This window comes from Heptranchias perlo, chromosome 8 (assembly GCF_035084215.1).
Source record: "Heptranchias perlo isolate sHepPer1 chromosome 8, sHepPer1.hap1, whole genome shotgun sequence".
NCBI classification, from domain to species: domain Eukaryota; kingdom Metazoa; phylum Chordata; class Chondrichthyes; order Hexanchiformes; family Hexanchidae; genus Heptranchias; species Heptranchias perlo.
This window is the reverse complement of record NC_090332.1, coordinates 10,616,987-10,639,884: the sequence shown is the minus strand read 5'-3', so window position 1 is coordinate 10,639,884 and position 22,898 is coordinate 10,616,987. Positions and strand designations below refer to the sequence as shown.

Here is a 22,898-nt window from a genome sequence, read left to right as displayed (position 1 = left end):
ACAGGAACTTTAACGTCCAGCTGAACAAACAGGATTTGGTTTAATGTCTCATCGGAGGGCAGCACCCCGACAACATAGGAGTCCCTCAGTACTACACTGAGATATCAGCCTAAATTCTGTACTTGAGTTATGATCTGGAACGCACTGCTTGAAAGGGTGGTGGAAGCAGATTCAATAGTAACTTTCAAAAAGGAATTGGATAAATACTTCAAGAGGAAAAAATTTGCAGGGTTATGGGGAAAGGGCAGGGCAGTGGGACTAATTGGATAGCTCTTTCAAAAAGCCGGCACAGGCATAATGGGCCGAATGGCCTCCTTCTGTGCTTTATGACTCCCTGGTGTGGGGCTCAAACCCACAACTTGAAGCAACGTTGACATAAAGATGCACTTTTAAAAAAAAAACCCGAAGTTAATATTGCTCCAAACTCCAAAACGTTGTAAGCAATAAAGCTGAAGCCAGATAGATCCTAAACCACACACAGCATTTACATTCACTTACCTGGAAAATGCGGAATTATTTTCTCGTCAACCTTGTAGGCCAGTCCTACTTTAATCTCCGTGAATACATCCAGGATGTCCAGTTTGGTAAGTGCTAAACTACACAAGGAATAAACCAGAAAATGGAGTGTTAAAATCTTACTTTGGCAAACTAATCCTAATTTAAATGGGCCAGTAAGCTTCCCCTCATCATGTTAAAAGCTGTTTTGAACCAGCTACATTTCATCCTAAATCAATTGCTGTATTTATTTCAAATATATTTCAATACTAAATTCTACACAATCTTGATCTTTAAAGTGTGCCAAGTTTCCAAAAAGAAAATCCCCTCTAAATTACTTACGCAGTAAATCCATTGATCATGTGAGCATACTTGAGCAAAACAAGATCCAGCCAGCCACACCTCCTCTTTCTACCCGTGGTGACCCCCACTTCTGATCCTCGTGACTGCAGCAATTCACCAACATCCTACAAATTGTGACAGAACACATCACAGCAACAGGTCATTTATAAGCGGGGCGCGCCGGTGCTGACTCGAACAACAGAGAGCATTCAATGAAATGCAGTCCTGACCCCTGCATCATTTTCTCCCCAAGCGCTTTAACTCAGTATAAGAAAATAAATAGGTCAACGCAACAAAGAGCAGATCCTACATTCTGTAAGGGTCAAGGAGGGTACGTAAAACAGCTTATGAAGCAGCTGTAGGTTTAAATACACAGTAGAGGCATGATTTAGGTGGACGATGTCATCTTAGTAATGAGGACCTTACTCCTGACACTAATATAACAAGGTCTACTCTTTGTGTGCCTGGGAGACTCTGCCATCATTTCCTGAAGTGAAGAGGGATCGCATTTCTGTGATTGTCTTAAGCACGTAGAGAATAGATTTATTCTCCACGGTTATCTACACACTAATACTTTCAATGCCACTTCTGGAATCAATGAGATACAGAAAACCTTAGTCCATTCCTGTTAATTCAAGGTCACTTTTTAAACTCAAAAAAAATTCTCTACTTTCTAATCCCAATTAAGCAACTTCAAATTAAGAGCGGACTGTAGACATAAAACAGAGTTCAATGCTAGTTTAGTTATAATCTCCAAAAAGATTGTTCAGTAAAACCCGCAGACAGCCTAGCAGCATTACCTAGTTGGCATTTAGTTAAGCGGTAGGACATGGGGTCTACTTTACAAGTAATTTCCCCCGATCTCTCTTCACTGGGGTGACAGGAGGAGGATGAGAGCTGTCCTCAGCACCTATGGGTTAGACAGGACTAAATAGGCCAAGGTTTGCATTCCTAATGATTATCCACCAACCTGCTCCTGGCAGTATACATGTGTCATTGTTGGGCGAGGACAAGAGCAGACTTGGCTATAAAGATTCTGCCAGCTGAACAGCTTGCCAACACTAGTCAACGAGCGGACATTTGGGTGAGGTGCCAGAGGACTCCTGCTATCCTTTGAACCATACCCCAGCAAGGAGGAGAAGGGGGGGGGGGGGGAAACATTAAAAAGTGGGGAGGGAAGGCACGGGAGGAAAGAAGTCAGCTGCCAGCTGTTGAATATCTTATTGCTTTCCCAAAAACCGCCAGCAAAGACACAACAATAGGTCATTTGACAAAGGAATCTGAAAGGCGAGACATTAACATATAAAAGGGGTTTGGGGAGAAGAAAGTGATGAAACGTGTGAGTTACAGTGGCCCATGTGAACTTAGTGAATACGTACATTACTTTGTTCGGTTGGGAAAGCACCAATTCCAACCCTTGTTGTGTAGGCCTTCACCACACCGTACACTTCTCCCACATTCTGGGGAGGGATACCCAGTCCCGTGCATACACCACCCACTGTGCAGTTCGATGAAGTCACAAAAGGATAAGTACCTTTGAAGAAATCATAGTACATTTCTGTATTATACAGTATTACAATTCAGACTGTGCACACCACAAATGTGGACATTATGACTTTTAACATATAAATGAGAATCGTACAACTGCTTTTACAAAACAACAGTGACCACACTTCAGTAGTAATGCAGTGACTGTGAACCACTCAGACATTCTGAGGACATGAAAGACTCTATATAAATGCAAGCTGTTTCTTTCTAGTAAATGGCATTTTACGATTACAGCTCTAGTGTCCCATAATCATCTGTTAAAGAAACTTTCCTCATGGCACCTACAGAGCAGATACCTTTTGAAAACCGTGTGTTTTTGGTCAATTTTGTCCTCTTTAAATGGAAAGCTGGAGAATGGAAGAGTTTCATTTCAAGAACCCAGTGCCAGTATAAAACCCCCTGGTCAAGCATTGCAGTTAAACACAAAGGAAAGCTCCTTCTACTCTGCCCCCACCAATGTCCCTTAGCCCCAGATATTCCTCTACTGTATTTTCCCATTTTCTGCAAAAGCCATCCTGTGGCATCCGAATGAGATTGCCAATCTGATGCCAAATCAGAGGCAGTTTCTTGGTGTGGGCTTATCCCCACCAGGAACTGGTCAGAGCCTGTCCAAACTCGTTTCAACTGGAACCCTTACAACCCACAGACAGAAGGATCCTTCTTCAGTCTGTGCTGGATTTGAACACAAGTCCCAGAGGTTAAAGGTCAGGGATTAATTTGCAATTGATATGCTTATTCCACTGTCCTCCCCTCTCCATTTGTTGGTTGGTTTCCTGCCAATCACAACAACAACTTGCATTTAGATAGCAACTTTAACGTCCCAAGGCGCTTCACAAGAGCGTAATCAAACAAAATTTGACACCGAGCCACGTAAGAAGATATTAGGACAGGTGACCAAAAGCTTAGTCAAGGAAGTAGGTTTTAAGGAGCATCTTTAAAAGAGGAGAGTGAGATCGAGAGGTTTAGGGAGGGAATTCCAGAGCTTAGGGCCTAGGCAGCTGAAGGCACGGCTGCAAAGCTGAAACACAGAGGTGCTACGTATAATAGTACACCAATGAAAGGGAACTATGTACTGGATGGCTGGTGTGAAGCATTTTATAGTGGTAGATTTCATTAACTTTTAACTACAAGAGGAATGGTTTAATTATAAGGTAGTGTAGGTTAGCACTGAACCAAAATGAGATAGCCAAAACAGAACTCTGGAGGTACAAGTTTGAAATCAGACCCTAGAGTTATAGGCCTTTGCATACAATGCATGGAACCACAGAAGTATTTCATGGTCATATCACAAAAAACAGGGTTAGAGGAGGAGAAAAAAATACTAAAGTGTTTTAATAAATCCACCCGAGGCACCAAGACCATAATATAACCCTCTATAAACTACCCCAGATATAGGTCCATATAGCTATACTCAAATCTCAATCTTTTCTTAGACTATTTAAACAAACACTCCTACATAGCTGTGCCTTGTGAAGATGCTGCTGTGGAATTCATAATATTGTGAAGGGGGTGGAAGACAGACAAACAGACAGAAGTATCCACACTATTTCAGTAATGATGTAGAGACACATTCCACAATGACCAGAGCAAAGGAAGTAAAATATCGTGTTAGAGGTCACGGAGCTCTTTTAAGCACTTGGTGTATTTTACGGACATTTAATGGAATCTTACCAAAGTCAATATCCAGTAACGCTGCATTTGCTCCTTCAACCAGAATCTTCTTTTCTGGACCATGTAAAGCTTCGTACATGAAATAGACTCCGTCCCTTACCATAGGTTTGATTCTCTCCACGTATCCCTGTAGATAAGATCAATTATCAGTGAGTTTCTATATATGAATCACAGCTGGTGTTCAAGGCTCTCAATCAGTTCCTTTTGCCTTACTGAGACCATACAGAGAAAGCACAAAGCTTCCCATTTCTAAGCCTATGTTATACTTAACTCGGACTGGCGCATTCTTCCCACAAGCAACTCCAGCTGAGAGTAATTTCAGCTCCCAGCAAGGTGATGCTGTTCTGCACAGTGCCACCTGTCTGGAGCCCACTGGAAAAATCGAGCCGCTCTGCTCTTCCCTCCCATTTAGTTCTCCCCACCCTGATGCTAGAGGCCTTCCCCTCCTCCTGGCTCCACGATACCACTTGCTGCGTGAACTCACTCCCATTCAAGTATCACTGCCTTTCCCCACGGCTGCTCCCCCCCTCACCCACCCCCCGACCCAGAAAGAGCAGACTGCTAAATTCATGGCTGTGACCTAGGAACTGGGTTTGAATTCTTTAAAGCATCCACTGGGCAAGAGTGCAGTAGGAGTTTTAAAGAATTAGAAGCCAGTTTACTGGGTCGCAGCCAGGAACGCAGCTACGACGCCTGGGATGCAGCTATTATGCCATTCTGTAAGCAGGCTGCAAGCTGCCCACAAGTGGCACTAAGCCAGGAGCAGTGTCAGTTATTTAAAGTGCTCTGAAGGTAACCGCTGACATTCAGTTCATCAAGCACTAAACACAATTCCTTCATGTGGGAACTTGGCATTAATCTACTTAAGAATGAGATAATGCGATTTTCTTGTCCACCTCAATGAGTGGAGAGAGCTTTTAACTGCACTTTGGGAGTGGATCTGAAAACCAATATCTGGAGTTATTTTTTCCATTGAGATTTTTAAGCTGTTATAAGCTTAGGTTTTTGTTAGACAGAGGCTTGTATTGGGTGCAGCAGGTAGGAAGGAAATATTAACTCCACATGGCTGGACAACACCCAAGACCGTGGCAGTATATAGCCTGTGGAAGGCACAGTCTCAGTGGACTGAATGGCCTTTTCTTGTTAAACACGCTCTAGCCTTAGTTATTCCCTCAGTGTGCACAATCCTAGAGGAAAAAGTTTCCCTGCCAGTCCAAATTGTGCAATGGAACTGCACTTCACCACTTCCCAATCAGCTGCACAGAGACTTCAAAAAAACATTCCATTCATAGTTCAGCAACAAGAACTGGATTCCAACAACTTGGACGTGAAACCTAGAACACTTCAGTATTGGAGCAAAACAATGCAAATTTATGGGACAAAAGTGTGGATAGTTGAGAAGTATAGTTCAGAGAGGACTGGAAACATTTTGAGTTAATCCTTTTGCGTCATTCACATGGTATTTGATTTACGTTAGGTATAATATAATTGCATCCATTATGGTTTCAAATATCAAAAACCAGTTTGAGTTTTGACGATAATCTGCTTATCCCCATTAATTTGAATGGCACTGCCACGTTTGCAGGATTACTGACGTAAAACTTTGAAAGGCGCATTAAAACTAAGCCACTTTCTGAAAAATCTTGACTTCCAAATCACAATCAACAGTGTCATCCTGCAGCCAAGGAAAATCAGCTACACTACGTGGCTCTGATCCAGTTTGTGGGCCTGCTGGCATCTCTGAAAACTCTACATAATTGCATCATTTAAACAAAATAGATTCTTTACACAATGCAACTCGACCACACAAAGCCATTGTGCACTAATCGAGCCAAGAGCAACAGGCACGTACTCACCCAAGAGCCTTTTGTACATGGATCTGCTATGAGGGGCCGGGGAGGGTGGGGGTGGGAATAAGCAAGCTTACAATCATGCCTCAGCTGCACTGAACTTTTAGACCAGTTTCATGATGGATATTTGCTCTATTCCATTTGTCCTAACATCTTCTTGGATTATGATCAAAGGTTAATTATTGCTGTTGGGTACCGGCAATGCCAAACATGTAAAAGCACAAATTGGTGTAAAATAAAGCTAAGCACTGATCAGTTTACCTTGAGCTTCTCCAATTCCCCTTCTACATCAATATCCAGACTGGGATACATTGACATGTGCTGATTTGCCAAGACTTTAAACCTAAGGAAAATAAGAGTATTTTAAAAATGTACACAATGCAATCCAACAGAATAAACACGTGGACTTTCATGGATGAACATTTACAAGAAGAGAATTCCCTAATTTAAAGGCCATCTCTACTTTTTAAATTCAGATGAGAATGACCTGTGAACGTGAACCATTTCATTATTGGAGGAAAAAAAATTATTTTTATGCCAAATGAGGCACAAGAAAACCATTTTATAGCAGTGTGCGCACATATATTACTCACTCACTCTGCTGTGGGATGAAGGAGGTGGCAAGATTCTGCAGAGTGTGATTTAAAGGCCCTCAGAAATCCTGGGCAACTTTCTACTGATAAAGCAATTGAAAAGAACAGGCTGTTCTAGGACAGAATGGCAATACAGACGGTTAATTTTTTTTTAAAAAAACTGGAAGGCTTCATTTTATATTGAAGTCACTAGAAAATAAAAATCATACAAGACCCCAAGAGAAGGTAGTCTCGCTTGTCCAAAGCACTAACATATCAATACAGCACGAGCAGTCTTGGGTACTGCATTTTAAGAACCAATACCAGCACAGCACCTGTGTAGTACAACAGATATTATAATCGATAGCACCAATTTTTCTGTGCAGTTTGAAATTCCACAAGTTATCAATTCAGCTTTTCCACTTGCTTTATGGCCCCATTGCTCTATGAGTCAGGAAGAATGTGAGTAACAGAGTTGTTGGATCAGCTGACTAGTTACTATACTAGCCGACCTGTGAAATGAGTAACCAACTAAATACTGCAGACAGTGGATTTCCATGCACGTCATGTGTAGAAGCTTATTTAAAATGCTATTTATATAATTTTGAAAATCAGTAATTCAAGCCCCAATTAACACCATCACATTTAACTCTTAACACATCAAACTGGCTGGGTGCGGCCGCCGCAAAGACTTTGTGGGGTAAGGCAACCATTTAGAGCCTTCCCGCCATTGTATACCGAGGGGCTGCAATCAGGGAAACCCCCCCCCCCCCCCCCGGCAGAATGTAAAATTCAAATTGATGTAATGTACCTGTAATGAATCTGAAATCAATAATCTGTGTTGAGTGTAATGCAATGAGGCACCCCAGAGTGTCATGAACTGTAATTATGTACAATGTGTTCATTGAACTGCACTTGATGTAACCTGCAAATTGTATAATTTGTATTGTGTACGTTTGGAATGTGATGTGACAACTGTTTTGTATGTATTGCTGCAAATTTTATGAATAAAGTATATTTTATGAAAAAAAATCAAACAGCCGCTAAGCTGCAATTAGTGAACTATTAACTTTAATTGTATATAGTTGATCTGCAGTGGGTTACACTTATATCAGATGCAATTTGTCTGGACAAATCGTGACCACCTGAAGCAAGTAAGTGTACAAGATTAGTTGCTTTATCCAGGGAGTTTATACAAATCTCCATGCAAAGGCTAGCTGGTGAAACAGTGAGAAAATAATATGGGCATCTTGTAAGGTAGCAAAGTACCAGAGATAGTTTGCATCCAGAGTTCCCCAGAGGCATTCTCCGACTGGGAAGCACACATCCTAGCAGTAGGTTACACAGTGGGATCTGGCAGAAAACCAAGACCTCTCAATCAGGGAATGGCGACTGGCATGGGCACACCATGGAATAAGAAAATACAAAAGCAACTTCATAAAAGGGCAGTTATAACTCCCCTGCTGTCTCAGTTATTAAATGCACTGTATGGTGCAAAACTAAGCCACAGAGACCGGGGAGGCCTCCAGTTCGATGACGGGTCTGCGCCGAGATCACTGGATAAAGACGGACGAAGGCAGTTCTTCGACCCATCATAGTTCACCCATCCAGAAAAACCCTACTCTTCCTCCTTATTGCAGCATCTATTTTCTTCTTAAATGATTTCAGGGTGTCCCTTCTGCTATTCCACAGGTACGTCTATTCCACACATTGATCACTCTCCATATCATAGTATGTGGAGATGCCGGTGATGGACTGGGGTTGACAATTGTAAACAATTTTACAACACCAAGTTATAGTCCAGCAATTTTATTTTAAATTCACAAGCTTTCGAGGATTTCATTTCCACATCGTTCACCTGACGAAGGAGGAAGCCTCCGAAAGCTTGTGAATTTAAAATAAAATTGCTGGACTATAACTTGGTGTTGTAAAATTGTTTACACATATCATAGTAGGTACAGCACAGGAGAAGACCATTCGGCCCACCGTGCCTGTGCTGGCTCTTTGAAAGAGCTAACGCATTCCCCCACTCCCCTGCTCTTTCCCCATAGCCCTGTAAATGTTTTCCCTTCAAGTATTTATCTAATTCCCTTTTGAAAGTTACTCTTGAATCTGCTTCCACCACCCTTTCAGGCAGTGCATTCCAGATCATTACAACTTGCTGCATAAAAAATGTTTCCTCATGTTGCCTCTGGCTCTTTCGCCGATCACCTGAAATCTGTGTCCTCTGGTTCCCGACCCTTCTTATTTACTCCAGCAAAACCGTTCATGATTTTGAACACCTCTGTCAAATCTCCCCATAACCTTCTCTGTTCTAAGGAGAACAACTCCAGTTGCTCCAGTCTCTCCACATAACTGAAGCCCCTCATCCCTGGTACCATTCTAGTAAATCTCTTCTGCACTCTCTCTAAGGCCTTGACATCCTTCCTAAAGTGTGGTGCCCAGAATTGAACACAATACTCCAGCTGAGGTCTAACCAGTGTTTTATAAAGGATGAGCATACCTTCCTTGCTTTTGACCTCCATGCCTCTATTAATAAAACCCAGGATCTCATATGCTTTAACAACCACCTTCTCAACTTGCCCTGCCACATTCAAAGATTTGTGTATGTGCACCCCCAGATCTCTCTGTGCCTGCATCCCCTTTAGAATTGTACCATTTAGTTTATAGTGCCTCTCCTCATTCTTCCTACCAAAATGTATCACTTCACACAGCTCTGCATTAAATTTAATCTGCCACAGGTCTGCTCATTTCACCAGTCTGTCCATGTTCTCCTGAAGTCTGTTACTATCCTCCATATTGTTTACCACATTTCCGAGTTTCGTGTCATCTGCAAACTTTGAAATTATACCCTCTATACCCAAGTCCTGGTCATTAATATATATCCAAAAAAGCAGCAGTCCTAATACTGACCCCTGCGGAATACCACTGTATACTTCTCTACAGTCTGAAAAACAACCGTTCACTAGTCTCTGCTTTCTGTCCCCTAACCAATTTTGGATCCACGTTGCCACAGTCCCTTTAATCCCATAGGCTTCAATTTTGCTAACATGTCCATTACGTGATACTTTATTCAAATGCCTTTTGAAAGTCTATATACACATCAACCGCACTATCCTCATCAACCCTCTCTGTTACTTCATCCAAGAACTCAATCGAGTTAGGCTCAGCTGCAATGTCCCCAAATTGGGGAACAGCCCATTGACACCACCTAGAATATCACATGGCCACATGGGCTGCCAGCACCAATGGGGCCATATCCCAGAATCTGTCGCTACCTTCAGGAGGAGTTGGTGAAAAATCTGACTGGAAACATCAATTTAAGCCGATAGCCAGAAAAAGCATTTAATTAAATGCAAAAGTAACCAGGACACATTGTAATTCAGAACAACGTGGGCAGCGCACTAATGCAATATCATGAGGCTGTACGCTAATGCAACGGCATGCAGCAAGCTGGAGTTTTTGCTGATTGTGATATAAATGACATTGATGGGACAGAAGATAAGGGAACTAAAATCAGTAATATACATCAAGTCAGAGATTATTGAAACTGCAGACTAACAGCAGCCATACTTGACAGACTGATGAAATCTCCCTTCAGTAAACAGTAGAGCTGGGGGCCAGAGGCTGCTATAATATTTCTCAAGCTCCTTCATTTGCTTTAGATTCTCCCTTTGCATTTACATTAACGAATGTAAAACAGCCAAAAAACAAAAAGTAGAACTGCACAAGTCATGGGGAAAAGGGACGGAGAATCCAATGCTCGAACATGGAATTCAATGCTGGATTCTTGTTTTCAAGTAGTTTGTTCAGAATCAAATCTTAATGGATGAAATTGCTTTATTTAGGACTACAATAATTAGCAAAGAACTGGTGTAAACCAGCTGGGCTAGTCACACCCAATTTTTTTGCAAACATCATTTCACTTACAAAAATAAAAACAGAAAATGATGGAAACAGCGAGTGGTTAGGATCTGGAATGCACTGCCAGAGGAGCTGGTGCAGGCAGATTCAATCATGGCCTTCAAAAAGGGAACTGGATAAATACTTGAAAGGAAAAAATTTGCAGGGCTATGGGGATAGGGCGGGGAAGTGAGACTAGCTGGATTGCTCTTGCATAGAGCTGGCACGGACTCGATGAGCCGAATGGCCTCCTTCCGTGCTGTAACCATTCTATGAAACACTCAGCAAGTCAGGCTGCATCTGTGCAGAGAGGAAGGTAGGGTTAAGATCGATGACCGGTTTGACAGACTATGATAAGCTAACCGTACCCTTCTCCATAGATGCCACCTGACCTGCTGAGTGTTTCCAGCATTTTGTAAGATTCACTCACAGGAAAATAGAAGCACCACTACTGGGCACCTTTAATGTGATCAAATTGTTCTTCATTTCCAAACAACGAAGACTGTGTTGGAAGAAAGCCACATATAAAGTTCAGTGATCCCTTAAACATCGCTGTCATCAAAGCACAGGTGAAGGGGTCAGTGCCCAATAGAGGGCGCTCTTACCAAATGTTGAATAATATATCAATGATCATTAACCTCAAGTCAGACAACATTATATAATTTTTTTTAAAAACAGCACAAATTATGTTAACAGGGTTTAAAAAGCACTAAGTCGCAAAGATTTGGGTCACTTGCCACCTTTTAGTTGCCTTTACTTAATTCCATGAGCCTATATCTTCTCGAAAAGTCTTTGCCCTTACTGGCAACGCCGATATCAACGTCTACAGCAATGCTGTCCAATATATTAGTCACTAGCTGTATGTGGCTATTTGGGAATCCAGATGTGGCTAATTGCATTTTTGATTAGTAAATAAAAAGTGAGTAATAGATACAGTCGTTGAGCACGTGATCTCAGTACTCGTACTCGCCTGGCGCATGCATGTGTACTTTAACCTGCCTGTTCGTTTGTTGGTAAAACGGTTAAGACAAAAAGCAGAGTGTGCAAGTGTTTTTTGATCATTGCGTATGGTTTACTTCCTTGGTTACTGCTTATTGGTTATTTGCTAAAATGGTTTGCAAAACAGATTAAAACGCCAGACTTCAGCACCATGGAAACACCAGCAATAATGTGTGGAGAGGGGAGCTGTCGTTGTGGTCAGCTCGAGCAATCGGAATAACCGCAGCAGGCCAGCAGAGAAAAAGCAAGCCCTATCAATAATGAACAGCTCAAACGGGGAACGCCATGGCAAAGGGCAAGCAGAACCCAACCATGTTATGGATGGAAAGCAAGGCAGGGCTGGTGTGTCTCGTTGTGACAGTCAACGTTCTCAGCAATCACTCTGATGAAGTCAGAGTACTGCTCGTGACTGCTGGATAAAAACGCAGAAACTGCACTAAGATGTATTGTTCCTGATAAATTCCATTCCAAACGTTGGCGAACGAGAAAGACTGCAAAATTTCACACTGGGTGGTGGCAGGTATTTGTTAAGTAAATATACACATGAAGTACATTTACATTTAAGGCGTTTTATATTATAATTTGTGCATGTGAAGAACTACACAGATCACCACAGAGACCTACTCTACAAAACTATATCATGTATGGCAAGAAAAAGGAAGAAGGAATGAAAAAAACTGTGGTTTTGTGTGTGATTTTAAGAAAATCTCTTAACACTTCACTTTTCTTGTAATATATAAATAACCTGGACTTCCGTATAGGGAATACAATTTAAGAGTTTGCAGGTGACAAAACTTGGCAACATAGTAAATAGTGAGCAGGATAGCAACAGACTTTAGGAGGACATCGACAGACCGGTGAAATGGGCAGACACGTGGCAGATGCAATTTAAAGCAGATAAGGGTGAAGTGATGCACTTTGGGAGGAACAACATGGAGGGGCAGTATAATCTAAATGGTACCATTTTGAAGGGGGTGCAAGAGCAGAGGGACCTGGGGGTGCATATTCACAAATCTTTGAAGATGGGCATGGGCAAGTTGATAAGGTGGTTAAGAAACTGTATGGGATACTTGGCTTTGTAAATACGGGCACTGAATACAAAAGCAAGGAAGTCATCCTAAACCTTTACAAATCACTGGTTAGGCCTCAGCTGGAGTATTGTGTCCAATTCTGGGTATCATGGCCTTGGAGAGGGTCCAGAGGAGGTTTACCAGGATGATACCAGGGATGAGGGACTTCAGTTTTGTGGAGAGATCGGAGACGTTGGGATTGTTCTCCTTAGGGCGGAGAAGGTTAAAGAGAGACCTAATAGAGGTATTCAAACTTATGAGGGGTTTTGATAGAGTAAATGGGAGAAACTGTTTCCTCTGGCAAGTGGGTCGGTAACCAGAGGTCGCAGATTTAAAATAATTGGCAAAAGAACGAGGGGGGAAATGATGAGGCATTTTTTCACACAAAGGGTTGTTAGGATCTGGAACGCACTACCTGAAAGGGTGGTGGAAGCAGATTCCAAAGGAACTTTCAAAAGGCAACTGGACATGTACTTGAAGAGGACTAATTTGCAGGGTTATGGGGAAAAAGCTGGGGGTGTGGGACTAAATTGGACAGCTCTTTCAAAGAGCTAGAACAGGCATGACGGGCCGAATGACCTCTTTCTGAGCTGTGAGGTTCTATGACTCTAACACGGACTTGAATTACCAAAATGCCACCTGCACAATCAACAATATTGTTGAAATAGTGAATGAGCACACAGAAATTTATTAGTTGAAAGAGCTCATGGAATATTTGAACATTCAAATACCTTTCAGAAAAGTCATCAAAGTCAGTCAGGAGATCACATATCCTGAGCCCGCTCCGAGCTGCTTTTGAAGAATACACTGGACCAATTCCCTTCTTTGTGGTGCCCAAGCTGTAGAAATAAATAATAAATAAATGAAGTTATTTTGTTTAAGTAGTCACTAATTCTGTGTCCAATAAATATATCTGTTTAGGTAGTAAAAGTACAGGTAACAAAGTTATTTTTCTAGGTAGCCCCCCACCACCACCTGAACACATACTAAGGTGGTTACAATTAAAACACTGCAAAAAATGCAGTAAGAATGGACAGGAGCTGATCAAAAATAAAATGGGCTATGACGTGGTTTAATAGATGCTAATACTCTGATTTTAAACACTCATCACAATGTACTGGTATTTTACGTCACTAGTAGTTTGTGACAATAATAAGCGGTCCTTATTAATAAGCTGCCCAGAATTTTAAAAATGGGCACTAGAGTCAACAACAATGATTTTAACTTAAAGGCCATTAGCAGTAGATTGTCATTTTGCCTTTAAAAACACAGGATCTAAATTTAGCTGAATGCAACATGAACTGGGGTAATTTTAAACCACAAAACACTTTATAATAATTCAGAAGCAACAAATCTGGCTAAGTTTCAATTGTCCAAATGGAGATTGATCTACATGATCAGAACCAATCAACTGCACGCCAGTTAAAGGGGTTAGGAGGTACAGAAATTGAAAAGATGTAAAAGGCTCTAATTTAGTATCATGTTTAAAAACTCAATGTAAAATTGGTCAACCAGACAAAGTATAAAAGTTACGAAAGATTTTTCATGCCTGCGCAAACTCGTCAACTTTTTCCATTATAAATTCCTGTCTGCATTGATATTGGAAACTGCCTGCGTAAATCTCTCAAGCTGTAATTACATCCTCTCCCAGTTGAGTTATATCACTTTAAAATGGGAACTGAAGTACGCCTGCGTTTCCTGAGCCAAATGTGCCCTAGCTTCTAATCCCCGAAGACTAAATTTGGTCTCAATTTCCTGTGTGCACCACTGCGGGTAGATCAGCTGATCTATGATTAAATGTTGCGTCTATCACACATCAATTACACACCAGACAACGCAAATCTTTTAATGCAAAACCATCTTTTTTTTTAATTAAAAGAGAAAAACAGTCATTAACCTAGAATCTGAAACTTACAGGCACTTTCCAATCTGCAAAGCTCCGTGACTAAACAACAAGTAAACTCCGAGTTACCAGAGGCTGTGTTTACTCAACAATTAGACTTTGTGGTCTTAAAGGGGCACTGTTGCACCTTGACAAGATAATAAATTGTGATTATATGTTATAACTGTGTTTATATAATTGTGATTACATGTCCTTATGAAACAGTACATCATCCAACTGACCATAACCACAGTTTCGAGATATTCGCTAATGTATTGAAGCAAACATTTCATGCAGCCCACCTGTTTACCAATGCATAGCACAATGAAGTGCTGAGATGTTAGTTTACACCTTTAAATTACCTAAAAAGCAAGCTCCCAATTAATGTGGGTGGGGCGGGGAAGTGTTACAAATTTTGTCTGTTGAACAGCCAGCACAGGCACAATGGGCCGAACGGACTCCTTCTGTGCTGTAAGATTCTGCGATGCTATAACTGCAGATGCCTTCACAGGTTCAGAGGAGTCAGTCGGTCCCGTAAGCAGATTCCACATCTCTAAAATTCCAGAGTCCACTTGCACTGCCTAATTATACAATAGCATAAAGCAGGGGATGGAATAATGCCTCCACCCTCTTAACAACGAGGCTGAATACCGTAAACTTGCAACGTGTCCGCATGTGTGGTTCTTCAATATTGTGATACGCAGAACTGATGCACCTTCTGGTAATAAGAGGTCCATTGCAAATCAAGAAGCTTGAGTCAGAAGGTTGTGGGTTAAATCCCCCGAGAGACATGAGCCCATAATGTAGGCAGACACTCCAGTACAGTACCGAGGGAATGCTGCACTGTCGGAGGTGCCGTCTTTTGGATGAGACGTTAAATTGATGCCCTGTCTACTCTCTCAGGTGGGTGCAAAAGATCCCAAGGCATGATTCAAAGAGAACCAGGACAGTTCTCCCGATGTCCTGGCCAACATTTATTCCTCAACCAACACCATTAAAACATGGTCATTTATCTCAATGCTGTTTGTGGGTCCTTGCTGTGCACAAATTGGCTGCCGCATATCCCTACATTACAACAGTGAATATATTTCAGAAATACTTAAGTGGTTGTAAAGTGCTTTAAGATACCCTGTGGGCATCAAAAGCACTATATAAACGCTAGTTCTTTATTTATTTATTTTGCAGAATACAAATGACTATCAAAAAGTTGCAATTTCAAATTTTTTCAAACTTCTCCTGAAATGCGTCCCCTAATAACACAAAATAAAAATACACCATCCCAAAAATCAGAAGGAATATCAATTTTATTTTCTTTCCTTTCAGGTCAGCTTCTAGCTGGGAAAACTGACCACGTCTTAATTCCCAGCTCAGGCCAAGATCTGCCTGCTCACAACTTTTGTTGGATCTGACTGACCCTGAACATTGGTGATTCTCTTCTCTTTTTGTTAATTCTGACTCCAGGAAGTAGACTCTCACCAAACTACCCCTGGCAGCTATACCTGCTGAGCTCAAATTAATACAATTTTCCCAACCAGAGAGGGCGTGAAAGATCACTGAACCGTCAAAACTAACTTTCATCGTCTGAAGCACACCAATACAAACTTAGTCCCCTCCCCCAGTCTGAAACCAAAGCTACATCTCCCCACTCTGCTGTCCTGTGAATTTAACCCTTTGAGTGCTCGGTTTAGCTCTATGGTAGCATATTTAACATATATTACATCAACGCCCACGTGCGCAGTCAGAAATCCCGATACGTGACATGCTGGGGGGGGTGGGGGGAATGGCAAATAAAAAGAACATTTTGTAAAGAATGATAGGTCAGTAAAGGTAGAGCGGACCTGGGAGGAGCACCAGAGCGGCACCAAGTTAAAAAGCGGCGAGACCAGCGGCGGAGGGGCCGACACCGAGACCAGCGGCGGAGGGGCCGACACCGAGACCAGCGGCGGAGGGGCCGACACCGAGACCAGCGGCGGAGGGGCCGACACCGAGACCAGCGGCGGAGGGGCCGACACCGAGACCAGCGGCGGAGGGGCCGACACCGAGACCAGCGGCGGAGGGGCCGACACCGAGACCAGCGGCGGAGGGGCCGACACCGAGACCAGCGGCGGAGGGGCCGACACCGAGACCAGCGGCGGAGGGGCCGACACCGAGACCCTCACTGAGACCAGCGGCAGAATTCCAGAGGTGACATCACCAGCGAAAAAGTGACGCGGCGCAGGGGAGGCAGCTGATGGTAAGTAGGTTCAGGTGAGTATTTCTACTATTCTACAGTGCAGTAACTAAAGTAAAAAGAAAGGTAAGGTCTGCAGGTCTTATAGCAAGTAGCGTTTTTTAAGTGAATCAAGGTCCCTTGTATAGTTAACATTCTCTAAGAGTAATTTAAAAGGAGTAAACTCCTTAAAAAGAGTAACTAACAAGCTTAATCTAAGGCAAGTCGTGGCAGCAGAGCTCGCACCCGTGATATGCTCCTCCTGCGCTATGTGGGAAGTCATGGACACTACCGGTGTCCCTGGCGACCATGTGTGCAAGAAGTGCGTCCAACTGCAGCTACTGGCTAACCGCATTTCGGAACTGGAGCTGCGGGTGGATTCACTGTGGAGCATCCACGATGCCGAGATTATCATGGATAGCTCGTTCAATGGGAGAGCAATAGTGATAGGGGATTCCAGTGTAAGGGGAACAGATAGGTGTTTCTGCGGCTGCAGGCGTGACTCCAGGATGGTATGTTGCCTCCCGGGTGCTAGGGTCAAGGATGTCACGGAGCGGCTGCAGGACATTCTGAAGGGGGAGGGTGAACAGCCAGAGGTCATGGTCCATATCAGTACCAACGACATAGGTAAAAAAAAGGGATGAGGTCCTGCAAGCAGAATATAGGGAGTTAGGAGATAAATTAAAAAGCAGGACCTCTAAGGTAGTAATCTCAGGATTACGCCCCAGTGCCACATTTTGTATGATTAATAAATGCTAACAGTAGGTAATTGATAAATGCTATTCTTTACACTGAAAAGGAAAAACTGCAAAGGCTTGAAGTTCTTAAATAAAAACAAAGTCTTGGATTTATACCACAGGTCTGTCAACATCTAAGAATGGAAAAAACAGGTTATTTGTATTATTTGTGTAACCCTTCATTAGAAATAAAAACTGCAAGATAAGCAAGCATTTTTGTAAAGTTGGAGGAGAAAAAAATGAGAGGAAGGGGACGAAGTCAGAGTACTAATAGATATGCTAATCACTGACATGGAATAAATGGGTTGAATGACCTGCAGAGCTTAATGGAAAGGCAATAGATGATATAAAAGATTATCACTGAGACATAAAAAGGACAATGTGGAAATAGTGGGGAGGGTGCCATCAATTACAGTTGTGAGAAGGGATGATATGCTAAATGGATCATCAATCGAGGCCATATGGGTTGAGCTAAGAAATAAAAAAGGGGCAATCACACTACTAGGAGTGTACTATAGACCCTCGAATAGCAAAAGGGAGATAGAAGAACAAATATGTAGGCAAATTTGAGTGCAAAAATAAGGTGGCAATAATAGTAGGGGGTTTCAACTACCCTAACATCAACTGGGATTCAAAAAGTGTGAGGGGCACAGAGGGTGCAAAATTCTTGATCGGTGTCCAGGAGAACTTATTTAGCCAGTACGTGACAAACCCAACAAGAGGGGATGCAATTCTAGATTTAGTCCTGGGAATGAAGATGGGCAAGTGGGTGAAGTGACAGTGGGTGACAATATTGGGGATAGTGACCACAATTCAGTTAGTTTTAGCATTATTATGGAAAAGGACAGAGTTAAATCAGGAGTAAATGTTTTAAATTGGGGGAAGGCAAATTTTACAGAACTAAGAGGTGATTTGGCAGTTGGACTGGACACAACTACTGGAGGAGAAATCAGTGGCAAGTCAGTGGGAGGCACTAAAAAGTGAAATTCTACGGGTACAATGCAGACACATCACCTCAAAGGAAAAGGGTGGCACTGCCAAATTTAGAGCCCCCTGGTAGTCTAGAAGTATACGGGGCAAGATAAAGGAGAAAAAGAAAGCTTATGACCATCACAGAAAACTAAATACTGCAGAATGCCTAGGAGTATAGAAAGTACAGGGATGACGTAAAAAAGGAAATAAGGAAAGTAAAGAGAAAGCATGAAAAAATATTAGCTAGTAAGATTAAAGAAAACCCAAAAGATGTTTTATCAGTACATTAAGAACAAGAGGATAGCTAAGGAAAAGGTGGGACCTATCAGGGATGATAAGGGTAACTTGTGTGTAGAAGCAGTGGATGTGGGTAGGGTTTTAAATGAATATTTTATCTCCGTATTCACAAAGGAAAGGGATAATCCGGACGTAGTAGTTAAAGAGAGGTGTGAAATATTGGATAAGTTAAACATTACGAGAGAGGAAGTACTAGAGGGACTGGAATTCTTGAAAGTTGGTAAGTCACCAGGGCCGGATGGATTGTTTCCTAGGCTATTGAAGGAAGCCAGGGAGGAAATAGGGGATGCTCTGGGGATCATTTTCCAATCCTCACTAGATACAGGGGAGGTACCGGAGGACTGGAAGACTGCAAACGTAGTACCATTGTTTAAAAAGGGTATGAGGGAAAGGCCGAACAATTATAGGCCGGTCAGTCTTACCTCGGTGGTGGGCAAACTATTAAAGTCAATACTGAGAGATAGGATAAACTGTCACTTGGAAAGGCATGGTTTAATCAGGGATAGCCAGCATGGATTTGTTCAGGGAAGGTCATGCCTTACAAATCTGATTGAATTCTTTGAGGAAGTGACAAGGAGGATTGATGAGGGTAGTGCAGTAGATGTTGTCTACATGGATTTTAGTAAGGCATTCGACAAGGTCCCACATGGCAGACTGGTCAGAAAGGTAAAAGCCCACGGGATACAGGGAAATGTGGCAAACTGGATCCAAAATTGGCTCAGTAACAGGAAACAAAGGGCAAAAGTCAATGGACGTCTTTGCGAATGGAAATCCGTTTCCAGTGGTGTGCCACAGGGCTCGGTGTTGGGTCCCTTGCTGTTTGTGGTATGTATTAATGATTTGGACTTGAATGTGGGGGACATGATTGCAAATTTACAGACAACACAAAAATTGGCCGTGTAGTTGTTAGTGAAGAGGATAGCTGTAGACTCCAAGATGATATCAATGGGTTGGTGGAGTGGGCAGAAAAGTGGCAAATGGAGTTCAACCCGGAGAAGTGTGAGGTAATGCACTTAGGGAGGGCAAACAGTAAAAGGGAATATGCAGTAAACGGGAATATATTGAGATAGGTAGAGGAAGTGAGAAACCTTGAAGTGCATGTGCATAGGTCCCTGAAGGTGGCTGTACAGGTAGATAAGGTTGTGAAGAAGGCATACAGAATGCTCTCCGTTATTAGCTGAGGTATAGAATACAAAAGCAGGGATGTAATAATGGAACTGTATAAAATACTGGTATGGCCACAGCTGGAGCATTGTGCGCAGTTCTGGTCACTACATTACAGGAAGGACGTAATTGCTCTGGAAAGAGTGCAGAGAAGATTTACAAGAATGTTGCCAGGGCTTGAAAATTGCAGCTACGAGGAGAGATTGGATAGGCTGGGGTTGTTTTCCTTTGAGCAGAGGAGGCTGAGGGGTGACTTGATTGAGGTGTACAAAATTATGAGGGGCCCAGATACAGTAGACAGAAAATACCTGTTTCCCCTAGCAGAGAGTTCAAGAACTAGAGGACATTGATTTAAACTGATTGGCAGAAGGATTAGAGGGGACATGAGGAAAAACTTTTTTTATCCAGCGGGTGGTGGGTATATGGAATTCGCTACCCGAATTGGTGGTAGAGGTAGGGACCCTCAACACTTTTAAAAAGTACATGGACCTGCACCTAAAGTGCTGTAAGCTGCAGGGCTACGGACCGGGTGCTGGAAGGTGGGATTAGAATGGGCACCTTGTTGTTCTTCGAGCCGGCCCGGACACGATGGGCCGAATGGCCCCCTTCCGTGCTGTATCTTTTCTATGGTTCTATAAAAGGTTATTGAAATTTCAGGTGTGTAACGTGAGATTATAGGGACTCTTTTTACCTATTTCTCACCTTTTTGTTTCCGTGTCTTTTCACCCTCCCCACTATTTCCACATTGTCCTTTTTATGTCTCAGTGATAATCTTTTATATCATCTATTGCCTTTCCATTAAGCTCTGCAGGTCATTCAACCCATTTATTCCATGTCAGTGATTAGCATATCTATTAGTACTCTGACTTCGTCCCCTTCCTCTCATTTTTTTCTCCTCCAACTTTACAAAAATGCTTGCTTATCTTGCAGTTTTTATTTCTAATGAAGGGTTACACAAATAATACAAATAACCTGTTTTTTCCATTCTTAGATGTTGACAGACCTGTGGTATAAATCCAAGACTTTGTTTTTATTTAAGAACTTCAAGCCTTTGCAGTTTTTCCTTTTCAGTGTAAAGAATAGCATTTATCAATTACCTACTGTTAGCATTTATTAATCATACAAAATCCTATTCCAAAAACCCACATTATCTACATTTACACACAGTAAAAAAAACTAAGCAAGTCTGTTGAATGTAGTAACTAGCTTGACTCTTTTTCCTAGAAGTCTCTCTGGATTTAACAAGAATTCTAGGTCAGTTGTCGCTCAGCATAGTTTAATCCTTAGCAGTTCAAAAAAAAGTGTAATCACATAGAAAATACAGCACAGAAAAAATCCATTTGGCCCAACTAGTGTTTATGCTTCACACGTGGAAACATCATCTCTACGTCTTACCCATCAAACCCCTTCATAATTTTAAAGACCTCTATTAGGTCACCTCTCAGCCTTCTCTTCTCAAGAGAAAAAAGCCCCAGCCTGTTCAGTCTTTCCTGATAGGTTATAACCTCTCAGCACTTGAAGAGTTAAAAAAAAAGCACTTCCTGTATCACATAAGCAATGAGGAAATGAATAATTCAAGGTCACGTTTGTTACAAAACTGCTGATAACATTTCACGCCAATCACTAGGTTTGCTCTCGACACAAAGCAATACAGTGTCCCAAGCAAATAAAAAAAGAAAATGATAACTCCTATTATAAATTGTAGAGTTAAGATTTTCAAAGTCCACTTCAGAAACACAGCACATGTTGGATAGGTTTCCACAGGAGAAATGTAGAAGCCTTACTTTTTTCCGGCTTGTTGTTGTCTTTGTTGCTCCTGAGCACCATCAGCAGCTTGGTGGAAATCAAACACTAAAAACAAAAAAAAGATAGACTTGATATTCCTGCACTAATTTAGATAATAGACGTAGCACATGAATTATTCCAAGTCTTGCTGAGATGACTGTCGGCAACTACCCGTTATGAGTCAGAAGCGAATCTGAACCACGTCCAGACACATAACAAAATGGGAGTTTACAAGAGGGAGAAACAACATCCACTTCTCGAGCAAATTGTGGCAATTGGCACATCGTCACTGCACATGTCAGTACAGTGTTCCAGGTGGAAATGCTCAACATTAACTAGCTACCAACTTTATCAGTATATCCTCTGCACGATGTGTGTTTATAGTGCTCATCAACACAGTGAGATGCATTTGGTTATTTCTTTGGCATCTGTAGCTAGTCATCTAATTCACTTCAACCAACTCTGTCCCTTGTCGTTCCGTCAAAATGACCTTGAACGACTTCTGCCAGAGATTTCTCAGCCAGGGGAACTAATTTTAAATCAATGCACGTCAGATCCTGAATGGCTACAACCCATGCTTGCAGCCAGGGTTTGCAGTACTGTCAGTTAAAGGTAAAAGCGTAACGTTTATTTAAAATGTAATAATACAACTGATAAACTTTATATAAAGTAAATAACATTTAGAATTCTATTAGGAAGTACAGTACCATTGGTCTCGCAATTGAGTCTGCCAAACTGTACTGAACTATTCATAGTTGTGTGTTGTAGGCCTACTAGGATCTGGACTGAAACTGTCCTAATTCTTCTTACAACTGGACCATTACAAGGAGAAACTTTTATTCCATCAGCCTGGGCTGTAGCCAGGTTAGGTTCAAACATGGGTCCTGGCATGATACAGCACCCAGTCAGTACCCCAACTGCAACCTTTAATTAACTGGAGGTTATTAGTTATAAAAACAGATCAAGCAAACTAACAAGTTCTGGATCCTTTTGCAAGAAAAAAAAACATATTGGGGGAAGGGAAGAATGACTACAGTCTTTGCCAGCACAGTTGGGAAAGGGCCCTGGTACCTCACTGGGCACGCAAAATATTGTGTATGATCATTACGTGCACCCAACTAACAAATACCGTTTATATTTAAACAGACATCAAGGTAACATCGGCTATATTCAAAGCAAGAAGAATGCTGTTTTTGTAAACTGCGCTAAATTTTCCATTTTAACAGCCATGATTCAACTTACCAATATGGGCTCTGTCTGAAATGATCAGTCTATCCTCCCAACCTTCAAGACCTGAAGAGGAACAGAAAGTTATTATACTTGATCAAAATGGCACAAAGAAGAAATGCTTGTATTGATATAGCACCTCATTATGTTGAACCACTTAGTGCTTCACATGGTG

General features: G+C 42.0%; 1 protein-coding gene across 1 annotated transcript in view; it reads right to left on the bottom strand.

The window, feature by feature from the left end:
- The window catches only part of adss2 (adenylosuccinate synthase 2), a 68,158-nt gene that overhangs the window by 7,825 nt on the left and 37,435 nt on the right, over positions 1–22,898 (bottom strand). Inside the window, exons 4-11 of the mRNA XM_067988638.1 lie at positions 22,739–22,789; positions 21,496–21,562; positions 13,182–13,289; positions 6,168–6,249; positions 4,057–4,183; positions 2,217–2,371; positions 838–962; positions 499–596 (exon numbers count right to left, since the gene is read on the bottom strand). Coding sequence (XP_067844739.1) covers positions 499–596; positions 838–962; positions 2,217–2,371; positions 4,057–4,183; positions 6,168–6,249; positions 13,182–13,289; positions 21,496–21,562; positions 22,739–22,789 — 813 coding nt within the window. The remainder of the gene's footprint in view (positions 1–498; positions 597–837; positions 963–2,216; positions 2,372–4,056; positions 4,184–6,167; positions 6,250–13,181; positions 13,290–21,495; positions 21,563–22,738; positions 22,790–22,898) is intronic.